Raw genomic sequence first — 17,418 nt, 5'->3', positions numbered from 1 at the left:
TGGAAACAAAATCAAGGCTGGCCCTCGCACACTCATTACACTCCATATCCTTATCCTCTGACGATAGGTTCACCATAACAACACATCAATAGAATAGAGACCGTTGATGGATGGAGCACAGCCACTCCACTTCCTACTCCCCTACTTCAGCTTTTCAACTGTTGTTTCTGTTTAACCTTCTAGATCAATCAATCAATCAATGTTTATTTATATAGCCCAATATCACAAATGTTACATTTGTCTCAGTGGACTTCACAGTTTGTACAGAATATCAGTATGACAATACGACACCCTCTGTCCTTAGACCCTCACATCGTACAAGGAAAAACTTCCAGAGAAAACCCCACAGTTTAAAGGGAAAAATGGGAGAAACCTCAGGGAGAGCAACAGAGGAGGGATCCCTCTCCCAGGACGGACAGACGTGCAATAGATGCCGTGTGTAAATTGAAAAGATAATACATTTGCAACATAGGTAGTCCAAATGTTTTGAAATGCATGTGTGTATAATAAGAAGATGAATCCACGAGGATATCCATCCAGGACTTATGATCCAGGACCGCAGCCACGACTCAAGATCCAGGACTCGCAATCCATGACACAGGACCGCAGGATCATCCATGACTCCGGATCCCGACGTATATAGACACCAAAAAGAAAGAAATTTGGGGAAGCTGGGTTAATCGGAACATGAGAGTACACAGGTATAGACAGAGAGAAGGAAGAAGTAAGATGTCCCCCGACAAACTAAGCCTATATCAGCAAAACTAGGGGCTGAATCTAATCAGCCCTAACTATAAGCTTTATCAAAAAGGAAAGTCTTAAGCGCACTCTTAAAAACGGATAGGGTGTCTGCCGTCCGAACACAAACTGGAAGCTGATTCCACAAAAGTGGAGCTTGATAAGAAAAGGCTCTGGCTCCCATTGTACTTTTAGAGACTCTAGGAACAACCAACAACCCTGCATTCTTGGAACGCAATGCCCTAGTAGGACAATAGGGTATAATGAGTTCTTTAAGGTAAGATGGCGCCTGCCCATTAAGGGCTTTGTAGGCGAGAAGAAGAATTTTAAATTCTATCCTGTGTTCTATAGGGAGCCAGTGTAAGGCAGCCAGAACAGGAGTAATGTGGTCCCTTTTCCTAACTCTGGTTAGTACACGAGCTGCAGCATTTTGAATCAGCTGAAGCGACTTGACTGACTTCTTGGTACACCCTGATAATAAGGAGTTACAATAATCCAGCCTTGAAGTAACAAATGCATGGACTAGTTTCTCTGCATCGTTTTGAGGCAAGATATGCCTGATTTTTGCAATGTTACGTAGATGGAAGTAGGCGGTCCTTGAAATTGATTTTATGTGGGCGTTAAAGGATAAATCCTGATCAAATATAACACCAAGATTCCTTACAGTCTCACTGGAGGCCAAATTAATGCCATCCATAGTTAATATATCTTTAGATAATTTGTTTCGTAGATTCTTCGGGCCAAGTACAATAACTTCAGTTTTGGTCGTGTTTAACATCAAAAAATTTAAGGTCATCCACGTTTTTAAGTCCTTGAGGCAGTCTTGAATTTTATTTAGATGATTAATTTCATCAGGCTTGATTGATAAATATAGTTGAGTATCATCCGCATAACAATGAAAGTTTACAGAATGATTCCTTATAATATTGCCTAACGGAAGCATATATAGGGTGAACAAAATAGGTCCAAGCACTGAGCCCTGTGGCACTCCATGGCTAACTTTGGTTTGCATGGAAGATTCATCGTTGACACGTACAAACTGAGAGCGTTCAGATAGATAAGACCTAAACCAGCCTAAAGCAGTTCCCTGTATTCCAACTAAGTGCTCTAGTCTTTGCAATAGGATATCATGGTCGATAGTATCAAATGCAGCACTAAGATCGAGTAAGACAAGAATAGAGACAAGTCCCTTGTCAGAGGCTATTAGAATGTCATTTGTGACTTTAACCAGAGCTGTCTCTGTGCTATGTTGTGTTCTAAAGCCAGACTGAAAATCTTCAAATAAATCATAGTTTCTTAAGTAATCACACAGCTGTTTTGCGACTGCTTTCTCAAGAATTTTTGAGAGGAACGGAAGATTAGAAATAGGTCTATAGTTGGCTAAAACCTCTGGATCGAGGTTGTGCTTTTTAAGAAGCGGTTTTATCACTGCTACTTTGAATGATTTTGGAACATAGCCTGATAATAAAGACATATTCATAATATTTAATAAAGAAGTGCTAATTAATGGAAAAACTTCTTTTAACAGCTTAGTTGGAATCGGGTCTAAGATACACGTTGATGGTTTAGAAGAGAGAATCATTGAATTTAATTGTTCAAGGTTTATGGCTGAAAAGCATTCTAGTTTACTATCTAGTGTAATATTATTAGAACTTACGTTTCCGGGAGCTGTTGATAACACTATACTGGTCAAAGGCAAGAGGTCATTGATTTTGTTTCTAAGAGTAACAATTTTATCGTTAAAAAAGCACATAAAATCATTACTACTGAGTGCTATGGGAATAGAAGGCTCAGTCGAGCTGTGGCTCTCTGTCAGCCTGGCTACAGTGCTGAAAAGAAATCTTGCATTATTCTTATTCTCATCTATTAATGAAGAGTAGTATGCTGCTCTCGCTTTACGCAGTGCTTTCTTATATTCATTGAGAGTAATATGCCAAATTAAACGAGATTCTTCAAGTTTAGTGGAACGCCATATCCTTTCAAGTTGTCTCGACTTTTGCTTTATTTTGCGGGTTTCGGCATTATGCCATGGAGCTAATCTATGTTGTTTTATTTTCTTCTTTTTCAAAGGAGCAACAGAGTCTAATTTTATTCGCAGCGCATCTGTAGCACTATCAACAACATGATCAATTTGGGGTGGTGTACATTTTGCATAAGTTTCCTCCCCTACATGCAGACATGCTATCGAGTTAAGTATTGGTGGAATCTCTTCCTTAAATTTGGCTATAGCACTAACAGATAGGTTTCTGCTGCAGGAGCTTTTGGCTAATGCTTTGTAGTCTAGTAACAGTACTTCAAAAGTTACTAAGAAATGGTCGGATAAAGCAGGATTATGCGGTTCGACTAATAGTTGCTCAATTTCAATACCATAAGTCAGAACAAGGTCAAGAGTGTGATTATAGCAGTGGGTTGGTTTATTTACACTCTGACAGAAACCAACAGAATCTAATATAGAGTTAAATGCAACAGTAAGGCTATTTTTATCATCGTCAACATGAATATTAAAGTCACCTACGATAATTACTTTATCTGTTTTAAGAACCAAAGCTGATAAAAACTCAGAGAATTCTGATAAGAATTCTGAATAAGATGTTTCTGCTTGGACTACAATGCATTAGTGTTGGAGACTGGCTTGTATAGATGTCTCTTATTCTCTACCGAGTGAATTAACTGAATCTACTTGTATCCATCAATATCATTTATGTTCCCCTAAGGATAGGAATGAGGTACACCACCATATTTTAGTCAAGCCTCACAACAAAGTGATTTCCTATATTACATGCATTGAACATTGTTTCTCTCCTTCAGCAAACAAAAGCTAAACTCATAAAAAATTATTTCAAAAGGAAAGTAGCCCAAAGCTTATTGAGTTACGTATATGATGTAGCAGTATCAGGCATCATGGCCAGGTATCCTTAACAAAAATATAATGTTAGAAGTTCCTGTAAACCAGAATTCATACTCATTCACAACATAACAATGGCCCTCAATGGTTTCATCTGCCTCAAATGTGTCTTCACTTTTGCCCATACTTCATGATGCTTTGGTCCTGTAATGCTACAGCTAGGGATGTAACGATATACCGAATATCGCGGTAAATAAACTTCCCAATACCGTCGTGAGACTGACTAAATCTACCGCGATTTAAAAAAAAAAGATTTTAAACACTTTTTTTTTTTTAAACCTTTATTTAACCAGGTGGTCCCATTGAGATCATCGATCTCTTTTTCAAGAGAGACCTGTCCAACATGGCAGCAAGTAGGTTACAACATGAAAATAAAACAACAGATAACACAAAAGGACATCGTATTTACAGGGCTACATTTACACACCTAGAGACATTGACAAGTACCAACCATATATTTATATCTCGCCATGTCAATCAGCCTGGCGTTAGACTTTCTCGCTGTCCGTCATTTTGAAAGACAGGATCGTAAAATATCCGTCATAATCCCTTATTACCCGTCGGGTCTGAAAAGTTCACGATAGAGCATGCTCATGAACTGTCAACGGGGGGGGGGGGGGCGGTGTTATGCCGTGTGTGCATGCACCTCGCGGGACGCGCACAGCGTAAAGCAAGACCTCCCAGACATGTATTGATCTGTACGGCAAAGTACGGTTTGGAAACTATATCATTTCCTTTTGGAGGGCATGCATAACACGGCATAACACCAGAGCCTGGCTGCGGGGAAACGTTGGCGCTGTTCCGAGTTTGTTCTAATCTGTCAAAATGACAGACTGCTTTCAGATTTTTCCGTCATTGTTAAATAAAATATTCGGTTAACGCGACCACTGGTGTCCCAGCAACATCAGTACTAAGCGAGAGAGTTTATTCCAGAGCAGTTGTATTGTAAATGCCCAAACATCCCAGCTTATAAATACCTGGAAATGTGGACATTCTCCTCAAAACCTGTCTGATGATGCTGAGTGAGTGACTAGTGAGTTTGAGTTGAGTTACTTGAAAAACTAAAGTGAAACTTGATTTATTTTATTGCAGGGTCTGATTATTAAATGTCCTTGTTTATTTGTGAGATGCAGTGGCATAAAGAAAATGCTTACTTTGTTTGGTAGTACTAGTAGGTACAAAAACACTGGTTTTCTTGTTCCAGTCTGTTACTGTCACTTTGTTTTTGACCCTTTAAAATACTGCTATCCTACAAAAATGCTGTAAAAATCAGATTTATTATGTAATGAAAAAACATTTTCCGAGTAAAAAAATGTTTTATTGAAAAAAAAGAAATTATGAAAAAAAAATGTCTTACCTTTATTATTCAATATCGCGATAAATACCGTACCGTGGACTTGTTATCGCGATATTATCGTACCGTGAGTTTTTGGCATCGTTACATCCCTATACAGTACATCTCGCTGCATTGAGTGGCCTCAGTAAAAGTTGTTGTAATTTATGTCTCTCTCTTTACCTCCTTTTTCAAAATGTATAGATTTATACCATATTCTACTGAAACATATATATATATATATTTTGTAAGAAAATGGTGAAGAATAAAACTAATATCTTAAATTAACTGTGGGACTGTGGCTGGGAGGAGGTGCGGTCTTCTCTCAACCAGAAGGTTGTGGGTTCGATCCCAGCCCTGCAGTCAACATGTCAATGTGTCCTTGAGCAAGATGCTGAACACCTGAGATGCTCCCGATGGCCAACGGTGTGTGAGAGTGTATAAATGTTAGTTCCTAGAGCAATTGGTGCTGGGTGTGAATGGGTGAATGACTGGTAGTATGTAGAGCGCTTTGAGGGGTCGAGAAGACTGTAAGTACAGTCCCTTTACCATTCAAGAGCTGCACAGTGAGTGGGTTCATTTCAGCTATATTCATATGAAATAATAATCAAAGATTGTATTACTATGATGCAAAACTCCAAGCAATCAAGCAATTATGTTCATTGATTTGTAACATCCCCCCACAATTGACCTTATGCACGTTTGCTATCTGCTGATCACCCACTCATTAAAGCTAGCTTTGTATATTCATATCTATCTCACTCTCCTCATCTCCCTCTTCTTTTCTTGGTGAAATGTTTTTTAAACGGGGATCATTAGCAGCTCATGTTGGGTATATGTGCCATAGGAATGGGTCTCAATTTAAAAGAATATGTAAAATAAAAATGTGGTAACGATTTAGTAAGCAATAGTTAATAGGTAATAAGGTCCTCGGCAGTCCCCAACCTTTTTTGCGCCATGGACCGGTAAGACAATAGTTTACGGACGGGCCTTCAAGGTGTGAGGGATAGATATGACGAAATAAAATGATACAACAGGCATAAAAACAAATATGAAGGCGGGCTGGGCAATAGATTTCTGAAAAAAATCTTTAGACCGGGGGAAAAAAACGCTCCACAAAGACGGGATGTTGGAAATAGAAACAGGGTTTTCAGTGCTTCTTTGGCGATCTGCCATGATTTTAATCCAGAACACAGGCAGAATTCTTGTGAGAAATATACTTTGAACAAACTCTAACCCACGTGCACGCACTAAGCACAAAAATGGGAGAGACGAAAAACTGCGACACCGTTGGCAGAAGGAAGAATGGAGAGAAATATGTGGGAATAATACCATAAATAAAATGTTACCTCTCATTTATCATATATGAAGAATTCATTTTTACAAATTGATTAAAGCCAATCTTAAAATGATTTAACAAATGCCTGTTTGAGACTCCTCAGTGCACACAAAAACATAAATTGGAGAAATAAATAAATACGGATATGTTATTTAAAACCACCTCGAATAATGTTATGAAATGTTTTCTCATAAATGATGCGGTAAGCAGGAGGACAGAATTACATCAAAACTGACGCCGTTTTTGCATTGTAGATACGAGCATGGTTTTATATAAGCTACTATCACGTTTAATCGTGTTTTATGCCGCTTGCCAAGACTTGATAAGTCGCTCGTAAAACACGGGAGGTATGGAAACTAAGAACACTATATGTGGTAAATTGTACAGCTAATATAACGCAACACAAGTTGTATTTCCTTTAGCTGGTGGATATAGAGTTCCAGCGGGGAGGGGGTTGAGATGCACAGGCTGCAGTGGAGACGCTGCGCACAGCTGATCGACAGCTGGGACACAAACCACCAAATACAAAAAAATAATTCAGATCTAGTCGTCATGACTCCACTCCGGAGGGATTCCCCGATCATTTCTTAGAGTTTCTCATCAAGGTCCCCGGTACAAACACACTGCCTGAGGAAGGCTATGTGTATTTATTTTTGTCATTAACCTTTTTCGGACCACTTATTTATTTATTTTGGTGACGATCCGACCTCCATGCTGCTACTCTGGTTCACACTGCATCCACCAAACAATACGATTTTAAAAAATAACCAAAATCTGACACGGTGTGAGATGTCTTTTTTAGCTGTTCTGTCGTCTTTTCCTGCGATCTTCTTCATAAAGTCAGTCAAAATGAATGAATGGGCGTTTCTTTGACTATTTATCGGCAAATATGCGCGTTACGTGAAGCCCGCAAAAGCTGCACCGTATTTCGAGTCGATTGTGATTTATAAAGGGAAACCGGCATAGGAAGTGCCGTAAGCACTTTCCTCGCCGGTACGCAATGTTTGGTGAATCGGAAAATGTCGGAAAATATCTGTAGCCTACCTATTTTTTGGATTTCTACTACGTAAGCAACCTTCCCACGTGAATCCTACGCACGGCGTTATAAATGAGGCCCCTGAACTCAATATTTCAAGTAGCAGAGCGGCAGTTCCACAGGCCTCCTGTGACAAAGTATTAAGTGGGAGTGGAGCTAGGTGGAAAGATGGGAGCAGAAAGGTATACATTTATAATATCTTCAAGAAGAAAACTGAACAGGAACAAAGAGTTCACGTCTAGATGAGGAGAGTGAAAAGACAGCTCAAAAGATATTTTGCCAAGTCTGAGTTTGATTCCCACCACCTCCCCTCCCATAAGACTCCCTTGTCTGTCATCGTCTGACATTAAAGCTGACGCTTCAAGAACATACTGGTTTAAAAGGAAACTTTTCTTGATTGCTCAGTTGACTAAAGCTGCTGGGCCACACCGCTCTAATCAGTGCACACGAAAAACTGCTGTTGAGGCCATCAATCCATCAAAACTCTTTCAACTGAGAAATGTAATCAGTCAAAGAACCCAGTTTTTCAAATTCAACCCAATTTTTACTAAAAACACAATTACATAGAGCACAATGAACAGGAAAGATAATGAAACAGTCGTTAGTTATTTAATAAGATGAAGATAGGTTCAAGGTTCAAGGTTCTTTATTGTCAAACTAACTAAAGAGTAATGTCATTGAAAATCTTAGGTCACAGGCTTCTCCAACAATGCAACACACAATAATACAGATAAACAGACAATATTAAAGCACTATTAAAGTATATTATATTAAAAGTAATACAAAAGAAAAATAGTTCTAAAAAAAGTGGAATAGTGCAATACGAGTCTATATACAAGTTATTGGAATGATATATTAGATAATAGATAAATAAGTTGCAGATGAATGTTGTGAAATTGTTTATATTATATATGATATGATATATAATAAACAAGGTTTTAGTACACTGAGTTTTGCTTTCAGAGCTCCTGTCTTTAGAATGAGTACTTTATGTTGTCAATGTTGATAAAATGGGAATAAATAATCACATTTAAGTACAGTGTTTTAGTGAAAAAAAAAAAACATTGAGGACAGCTCTTAACAAAGAAAGATTATTTAATATTTCTTTGTTAAGAACTGTCCTTAATTTTTAAATGCTTGAATTAAAAAATGCAGGCAGCAATATGTGGCCACAGAGACAACATACTTTCTGACCAAAGCTTTCCCTGACCAGGTCTTGAAAGGAACACTAAAATGACACTGTTAAACATTGCGGTAACAAAAGGGAAAATATGTTTGGAAAATGTTAAGTTGAAAACATTTTTTAATGTTGATGAGATTCATTTTATATAAAAAGTTCTGGAATTATGTCTTTACATTAATTGTGATGATACCGTAATTGTAATAATAATTGTACCTTTATTTGTGAAAGGCCTGTTTGTGGAAGCTTTTTAAAACACTCTAATTTTCCAGTTTTTTTATATAAAACGGCCGTCTCTTTTGTGCATTGCTAGAACATTGTATGTATTCATATTCATTATTCACATTCATACCACATTAGTATAAAGTTTGTTGTAAGTCATACATTAAATATTCTTAAAAAATCATAGCTAGCTATAAAAAAGGCCATAATAAAGGATTTGTTCAACATTAATAAGTCAATGGTACCTGCCAAAAGGGAAAATCTGGTGGCATTAATCCAGAAATGAAATAATGACCAGAATTTGCCAATGCATGTATAATCTCATGTTTTTAAAAAGTTAAAAAACGAGTAGTGTACTGCTTGCACATGCTCTTCAATGTAGTAAACCTAACTCAGTCTGCCTGTTTGTCATGTGCACAGTGAGTATGAAAAACTTGGACAAGAAGAAACTGTGTAAAAAACATTATTTTTGATCAAGCCATGATCAAAAATACTGGGTCATTTTAGAACCAGTAGGCCAAGGGGGATTCTTTTTAGTTTACATAACAACAGCCTGTTCCCCTAGGCTGCAAACAGAGGTTATGTTACATTCTCTATTCCCTATTCAAAGTTTACTAATATTAAATGCAGAATAAATGCGATAATATAGTAATAATAAAAACCAGTGTCAGGAGTATACTGCAGAGACTTTGGAAGGGGGACACTGTAAAAATATTCAAGTCTATTAAGAAAAATAAGTTTTAGTCTTTAAAGAAAATGCAAGATTGCTTTTCAAATAATACATTTAATTCCACATTCAAGATAAGTTACAATTATTTTCTACGTTACAGTCCACACCACAATGCATTTCAATCACATGAGGTTGATAATCATTTTAAGGAATTGTTCAGGATTTTAGGAAAAACGCTATCACTGAAACCAGTTTTTAAATTTCTTCCAGACATGAGATTGATATAAATCTTCTCTTGTAAAAAAAGTAAATAAGCACATTTCCTAAAACAATGAACCATTCCTTTAGGGTAAGTGTTGTGTTAGAAAGTATTTTCTAGGTAGTTGTTGTTTGGGTTTCATGATTAAAACCTTTTTGTTGTTGTACAGATGAAATTCACAGATGCGATGCGCTCCAAAGCTCGTCTATCCATCACAGGATCGACCGGTGAGAATGGCCGTGTCCCGGTGGCTTACCTCCGTCCAGGATTACCCATGAGCCTCAGCATGACTGACCTGTCCTGACCTGACCCATGCCAGTGCCTTACAGCCGCACCACACATCCTCCTGCCCTCTGACAGTGAGTGGAAATGCTTGTCATCGCCGTTGGTGACCAATTACCACTGATCTACACTGATTTTCAATCTGGAGTTTCCCAATCATATCATGCTGAGGACTCCTGATCTTACTATTTATTTTTTCGCCTACAAAGACTGGACACAAGTTGTCCCCCCACCACTGGCTGTCAGGTTTTAGAAAAGACCTGCCAACCTACAAAGTGAATCACTGAACCATCAGCAAAAAGATGGCTGGTCATTTATAATTCATAAAAAAACTATTAAGCACAGTGGACAGTTTTTTAAACAAACACATCATTGTTTCGTAGATTTTTGCCACGTAGGACAACAGTGATGCTGACGTTAATGCAATAACAAGATTAATCAGGGATGTGATCAGGAATTGTGTGTATAAAAAAAGAGTCTTGGTTAAAGTGCTTTGAACAAAGACGGATGCCCTGAAAAAATCACATCCATGAAATAATAGTAAATGTAATAACAGATTATGATAATGGTGTTATTGTTCTTAATTGTTTTTCTTAATTCTGCCTGAAAATTCCTAATTAGTAGTCTTTTACCAAACCCAAGGGATGCATGGACTGATAAACACACACACACACACACACACACACACACACACACACACACACACACACACACACACACACACACACACACACACACACACACACACACACACACACACACACACACACACACACACACACACACACACACACACACACAGGTATTGTACATAGACTATACACAGGGATGGACGGAAACAAAGCCTACAATCCTAAAATGTATAAGTTTGGACCACTGACACGTTGTCCAGCAGGGAGGACAGCTTGACCCCAGGACAGGGCTTTAGTCTAGTGTTGCAGAGCGCTACATCAGCTAATGGCCAGACACAGTTTGGGTTATGTGTATGTTCTTTCACTGTGGCTGTTGTCTCTGTGGTACATTTGACTTTGCAAGCTTTCAAAGGGCCACATGTTGTATTCTCCAGCCAAGCTGCTCAGTCCTCATGAGGGGCTTGGCTCACAGCCCAGCTAGGCACAGTGACTGCAGATATGTGCATAATTCAAATATCAGTTATGATTCTGTGAGTTACATTTGCAGACCATTTCAAGTATATTTTACTTGGGGCAATAAGCCCCAATATAGCGAGGGGCTTGAAAAGGCTGAGACTCAGTTACAGCTGGTCCCTGGTTATACGAGCTTAGAGGATGGATAATGGTGGAACAGCTTGCGGAATAAAAAAAGGACAAATTATCTGTTCAGTGTTATCAAAAGATATATATTATATATATATATATATACAGTATATATGTTCATATAAATATGGTGCTTCAAATACAATTTTAAAAGATCCTGCTCACCCCTGTCTATAGGTCAGCTCACAATACAGATCCTAATCAGCTATACACAACCCCACTACACACTGAAATACCTCAGCACATACACACTTCTACCCTAACATTTGCACGTGCACATGCACATATTATTGTCAATTGAGTTCTAAAGCCAACTGGATAATGTGCCAAACAGACTGAGAACCAATCAGAGCTCTCCATGCTCAGCCAATGGCAGCTGCTGATACTGAAACCTGAGCCAATGGGAGCTCTCACTGCTGTGAGATGGACAATAAACTGTGAAAAAGTCCTTCCTTTTAATAAACATACTGCATTGATGATGGCATCAAAGACGAGGAAGCCGAAGAGAGGATGAAGAAAAACGTTTGCATGTCACTGAGTTTTTTCTTTACGATAAATTGACAGCCGGAAGCTTTGAGCCTGGCTGCATTTTAATGTTTAATAATAATAGTAATAAGAATAATATCAACTACTTAATTGCAGTAATAATGTGATTCTTGTTATGTATAGTGTATGTTTTTAAGAACTCAAGTGTGCTATTTTGCTTTCACCAGGAGGCCGTTATTAATGCTATTAGTTAGAGGCGAGCTGGTTAACTTCTCCCACAACATTCAAAATGTTGAGAACGTCTGGTTTGAGAGAAGCTGAAAATGTCAAGGTTCTTCTGACATTTCATATCTTAGACGCATATCATTTTTGCAATGACCACATGTGGTCAATATCATGAGATTTCCATGGTGGTGTTATCAAACACTGATAGAGATGTGGAAATTATCCCTCATCACTTTCTTGGTAGTTGCTTTTCACCAAAGTAAATTAAGATTTGGGATGGATACCCCGAAAATCCAACATAAAGTTGTGGGTATTTTTTGACATATGAGTATAACCACATAGTATTTCGTTTCTTTGTGATCTGACTGTTTCAGTATATATTAAACTTGCCTGCCCTCAAAATGTTTTTCCAGAGAAACACACAGACTCATATAACATAAGACATGAGTCCTGAGATTTGAACCCATTGCATTTGTCTTTTGTTTAAAATGACTTGTTTATGTTGACAATGATCTTTAGTGGTCATATGAATTATGACTGTCTTTAAGGAATAAAGAGTGTGATATGAAAGTGTTAATAAAATGCGTGTACGGAGAAGGTGTTTGACTGATAAGAGATATTACTGTCCATTTTATATTTCAGCCTCTCCTGAATTAATATCTTTGGATGTCCTGCACTAGCTGTTCTATTGTAGAGATCACTACAGTATCTTCTTGATATTTTCTATTCTATATTTCTATCATTGACCTTCTACTTTCCCCCTATTTTGTATGTAGGCTACTCTTAATATTTAAATGTTTTCATCAAATATAACATATTCAATAACAACATAACATACAGCATACAATGCCATAATAACTTTATATTATTAGTGTAGGACAATTATATATATATATATAAGTTATACTTGTAGATGTGTAGTTTTATTCATGTTTTCAGCTAACTTTACAGGATATTGCTATATTATTTCACATATTGTAGTTCTACACATTAATATCTGAGGTATATCCGTCATTCCATAGATGTGTCTCCCATCACCCAAATCCCCTGACTATTCTCTCATCTCAGTATTTACATTCTTTAATTCAAAGAAAATCAGTAATATCTTTAAAAACGACAAGTCCTTTTCTATCAGCTGTGCACCGTTATGGTGTAAATATAGCCTATCTACCAATTAGATCAAATATAAAAGTCAGCCGAATTACTATTGATACTGCAAGGAGACGTATTGTGTGAAGAGAAATTGAAGATGTTGTTTAATTGTTGATATATTTATTATCCACGTCACATATTCAGTTTCGGCGGCATTTCTTCCAGTTTGTCCAAAGGTCTTCTCATCAGGGCTCTATAAATAAAGAACTACGGCAGATCTGTAATATGTAATGCAGCCAAACCGTGTATTACAATGCCGTTATGTGATGACTTTCAAAGAGAAAAGCAAGAACACTCGGAATAAAGTATTATTCTAAAACATTTTTTTAATGTTTTCGGATTTCACATTGCATAAACACTATATCCCAACGTGCATTGCGGCTAAAACATCTAATCACCGAGCTTTAACGATAGCTGAGTATGTATTAAAAACCTCTGAAAAAGGAAATGCGTCTCACAGAATCGAAAGGGAAAAACCTATGGGAAAAGCAGTGTACACAATTTAAACCAATTCATGTCATGTAATCACATAAACTGATGTGTTTTAGTGGATGAGTATGGCAGATATCACTGTAAAATCATTTGACAGTGAGGGGAATACGGTTTTATTATGAAAACTTTGGAAATATTGTTTTCACCCCGTGAGGGTTGACGCTAACTTTACATAGGGGGAAAGACATACACGTTCTCCTGGCAAGACCTCAAATAATCTTCGTAATATCTATCAAACTATAGATCCTACACATCCACTTGACGTGGATTCTAAAAGTACAATATACACTTCTCGCTAGGAATCTAATCAAAAAGCATTGTAATGGCCAAACTATTCTACAATTTAGGATTTTCCAGAGAGGGTTATTTGTGAATATACGACCCTTCGGAGCGTTTGCAATTGCCGCAAATTGTTGTTTCTTACATGACCAATAGAGTTGCTAAACTTTAAAACGTGACTACATGTAGTAATAAGCTGCTGAACAATCAACCTATTTGGTCGTATGAGTTGGAGGACTTGTTATATTTCCATCCCACTTGCATTTCCCAAACATTAGCTTGTTGCTGTTTTCTTGTTATCTTGCTCGTTTCCTAACTTCTAACATATTTTTGTGATTAAACGTATCCAAACCGTTCTCCAGTCTCCAAATGCACAATTGTGAACAGTTTGTAAAAACATCTAACCTGGATTCTACTACACGCTTCATCAGAATGTGAACAAATGCACTCTAGATTTTCTCACCTGTTATACACTACTTCTCTGATATTTTATGATATGCTTTAGATTTTAAACCTGAATCATATTAAAGTTTGAGGACTGGGAATTCAAAGATGCGCTGAACTTACCTCTATTCTTCTTTGCTTTTCAAATTATCATTGTTTGAAAAACGGTGTACCCAACATGAAGATTAGCGCTGCCTATGGGAGAAAAGCAAGCAATTTTGAAACTGAGAGCAGATGGAAAATCCATCAGAGCCTTGGCCATAGCCAGTACAACCATTTAGAATGTCCTTAAGAAGAAAGCAAGCACTGGTATACTGAGCAACAGACTTCAAACTGGTTGACCAAGGAAAACATCAGCAGTTGATGACAGAAACATTGTGAGAACTGTAAAGAAACCATCACCAACAACCTCCAGAGGGCAGGAGTGAAGGTATCACAATCCCCGGTTAGCAGAAGACTTTGGGAACAAAAGTACAGAGGCTACACCAGAAGATGCAAAGCACTCATTTGCAATAAGAATATGAAGGCCAGATTTGAATTTGCCAAAAAGTACAGAGACGAGGCTCAAAGATTCTGGGACAAGTATGGATTGATGAGACAAAGATTAACCTTTACGAAAGTGATGGAAAGGATAACTTGTGGAAAAAGAAAGGATCTGCTCATAATCCCAAACACACAAAACTCTTCTGTGAAACATGGTGGAGGTGATGTCATGGCTTGGGCTTGGATGGCTTCTTCTGCACGGGCTCATGCTCAATCTTCATTGATGATGACAGCAGCATAATGAAATTAGAAGTCGACAGACAATTTTTGTCTGCCAATTTAAAGAGAGATCCCAAACCGATCGGGAGATTCTTCATCGTGCAGTAAGACAAGGACCCAAAAGAAACTTCCCAAACAACCAAGGAGTTTATCAGGGAAAATAAGTGGAAGGTCAGGTTAGACTGGCCAAGTCAATCTCCAGACGTAAACCCTTTTGAGCGTGCATTTTACCTGCTAAAGACGAGCCTGAAGGGAGAACCCCCCCAAAACAAACAACAACTGAAAGAGGCTGCGGTGAAAGCCTGGAAAAGCATCACAAAAGAAGAATGCAAAAGTTTGGTGATGTCAATGGGTCGCAGGCTTTATGCAGTTATTGCAAGCAAAGGATTTGCAATAGGGGTGGGCGGAATCAATCCCAAAATATCGATATTTCCGATATTACGTTACGTTTCAAAATATCGATACTAGAGCCAATAGGATCGATACTTTTATACTTTTTTTTCCCTCTCCTCTATTCGTCAATTTCATCAAAAACGATGTGCAGAGAGGACGAACACAAGTACATGCGCTCTTTTCTTCTCTCTCCACTGCTATCCTCCTCGAGACTCGAACGCCGATTATCAAGCTGCACTGACTGACAGCAGCCAGCAGGGCAGGACAGCAGCAGCCAGCGACTCGCGAGTGCGACACACACGTTAATATGTTATGTGTTGTGCCTGTAGCGTATTTCTTCTTCTACTACTTATTTTTCTACCTCTATTTCTTCTTATTCTTCATCCACACACACACACACACACACACACACACACACACACACACACACACACACACACACACACACACACACACACACACACACACACACACACACACACACACACACACACACACACACACACACACACACACACACACACACACACACACACACACAAAGGCGGAAGAGAGAACTGCAGCAGAAAGAGGCAGAGCCCCAGTGAGACCAACACGTTCTCACTCCCAACCCGTCACATATTGACGGACGGTCAGGGCCCCTCCCCGTCACTCTATTATGTACAGGGTACCCCTTAAAAGTCAGTTTTCAACAGGCAGGGCGCCCCATTGACTTGCATAAAGCTCCCTGAACGTTGGTAATAGAGGAGTTGGGATCGCGGCGAAATGCTCTCCGCAGATCCATTCTCACAGCGTTTATCAACCTTTTTCTTACTCAATATCAAGCCACACTTATTGTTTGCACTTCTTTATTTTAATTGAATGATATAGGACTTCTGTTGCCGTCATTTATGGAGACTAGGGGCTCAGAATACTGAAATCTGTATTGTTTCATCGTTTTTTCCTTCTAATTTTGTATTCTTTTCTAAACTACACACTGTTATTTACTCAACAATAACACATAATTATCCTTGTGTTTATTTATTTGTTTGATTAATAAACACAAGTTGGGGTCCGTCAGGACCGAGGGTCGGAGCAGCTTATAGTAGTTGCTTTAGAGAATTTTACACCCTGAAGTAAGTATTCTCTCCGCTTCGCTTGACAAACCCTGTGATAGTTCTCAAGCTCTGTGATTGGATGTTTGAGTGTGCGCAGAGGGTTACGCCGAGCGTCGAACAACACTTTGAAATGGAATGGAACCACGGCCGACTGTCCAAAACTGGATTTGAACGGGTCCACCCCGCCCCCAGAACTACACATGCTGGCTATTGTGTGTTTTGCAACATGCTCTATGGCACGTCTCGACTGGGAATTGTAGTTTTAAAAGACGTTTTCGTATTTCCCATAATAAGAAGTTGCCAGTATTAAACTGTGTACATCCCTGGAGGTTTAGGGGATAGGAAACACTCAAATTTAAACATAGAATTAATAAATGGGTGAAAATTGCTTGTGCCCATAATGGGCAGCATTGATATATACCCACATGCCAGCTAATGTCAGAAGAGCTTTATTTAACAGCTGGTCTTATGTCTGTGACATGCCTGAAACATGCACTTGTCAAGGTTCAGAGGCAAATATGGCATAGCCATCGATCATCTTACATTACATTACATTACATTGCATTTAGCAGAATCATATAAGTACTTCAGGTTTCATAGAGCTAAAACATTTCAAGTGCTACTCAACTGGCTTTAGATAAGCCAGTCCTTTATTAGTATATAAGTGGGCAAAAAAGTATTTAGTCAGCCACCAATTTTGCAAGTTCTCCCACTTAAAAAGATGAGAAAGGCCTGTAATTTTCATCACTATGAGAGACAAAATGAGAAAAAAAATCCAGAAAATCACATTGTCTGATTTTTAAAGAATTTATTTGCAAATTATGGTGGAAAATATGTTTTTTGGTCACCT

The 17,418-nt window shown here is 38.3% G+C and overlaps 1 protein-coding gene across 1 annotated transcript in view; it reads left to right on the top strand.

Moving 5' to 3' along the window:
* Positions 1–12,546, top strand: part of LOC307019178 (glutamate receptor 2-like) — a 173,208-nt gene extending 160,662 nt beyond the window's left edge. The window contains exon 14 of the mRNA XM_079649845.1: positions 9,852–12,546. Coding sequence (XP_079505971.1) covers positions 9,852–9,986 — 135 coding nt within the window. The 3' untranslated portion in view covers positions 9,987–12,546. The remainder of the gene's footprint in view (positions 1–9,851) is intronic.
* The last annotated feature ends 4,872 nt before the right edge of the window (positions 12,547–17,418 follow it).

Source organism: Notothenia rossii (assembly GCF_949606895.1).
Source record: "Notothenia rossii genome assembly, chromosome: 1".
NCBI lineage: Eukaryota > Metazoa > Chordata > Actinopteri > Perciformes > Nototheniidae > Notothenia > Notothenia rossii.
This window is presented reverse-complemented; position numbering and strand designations above follow the sequence as displayed.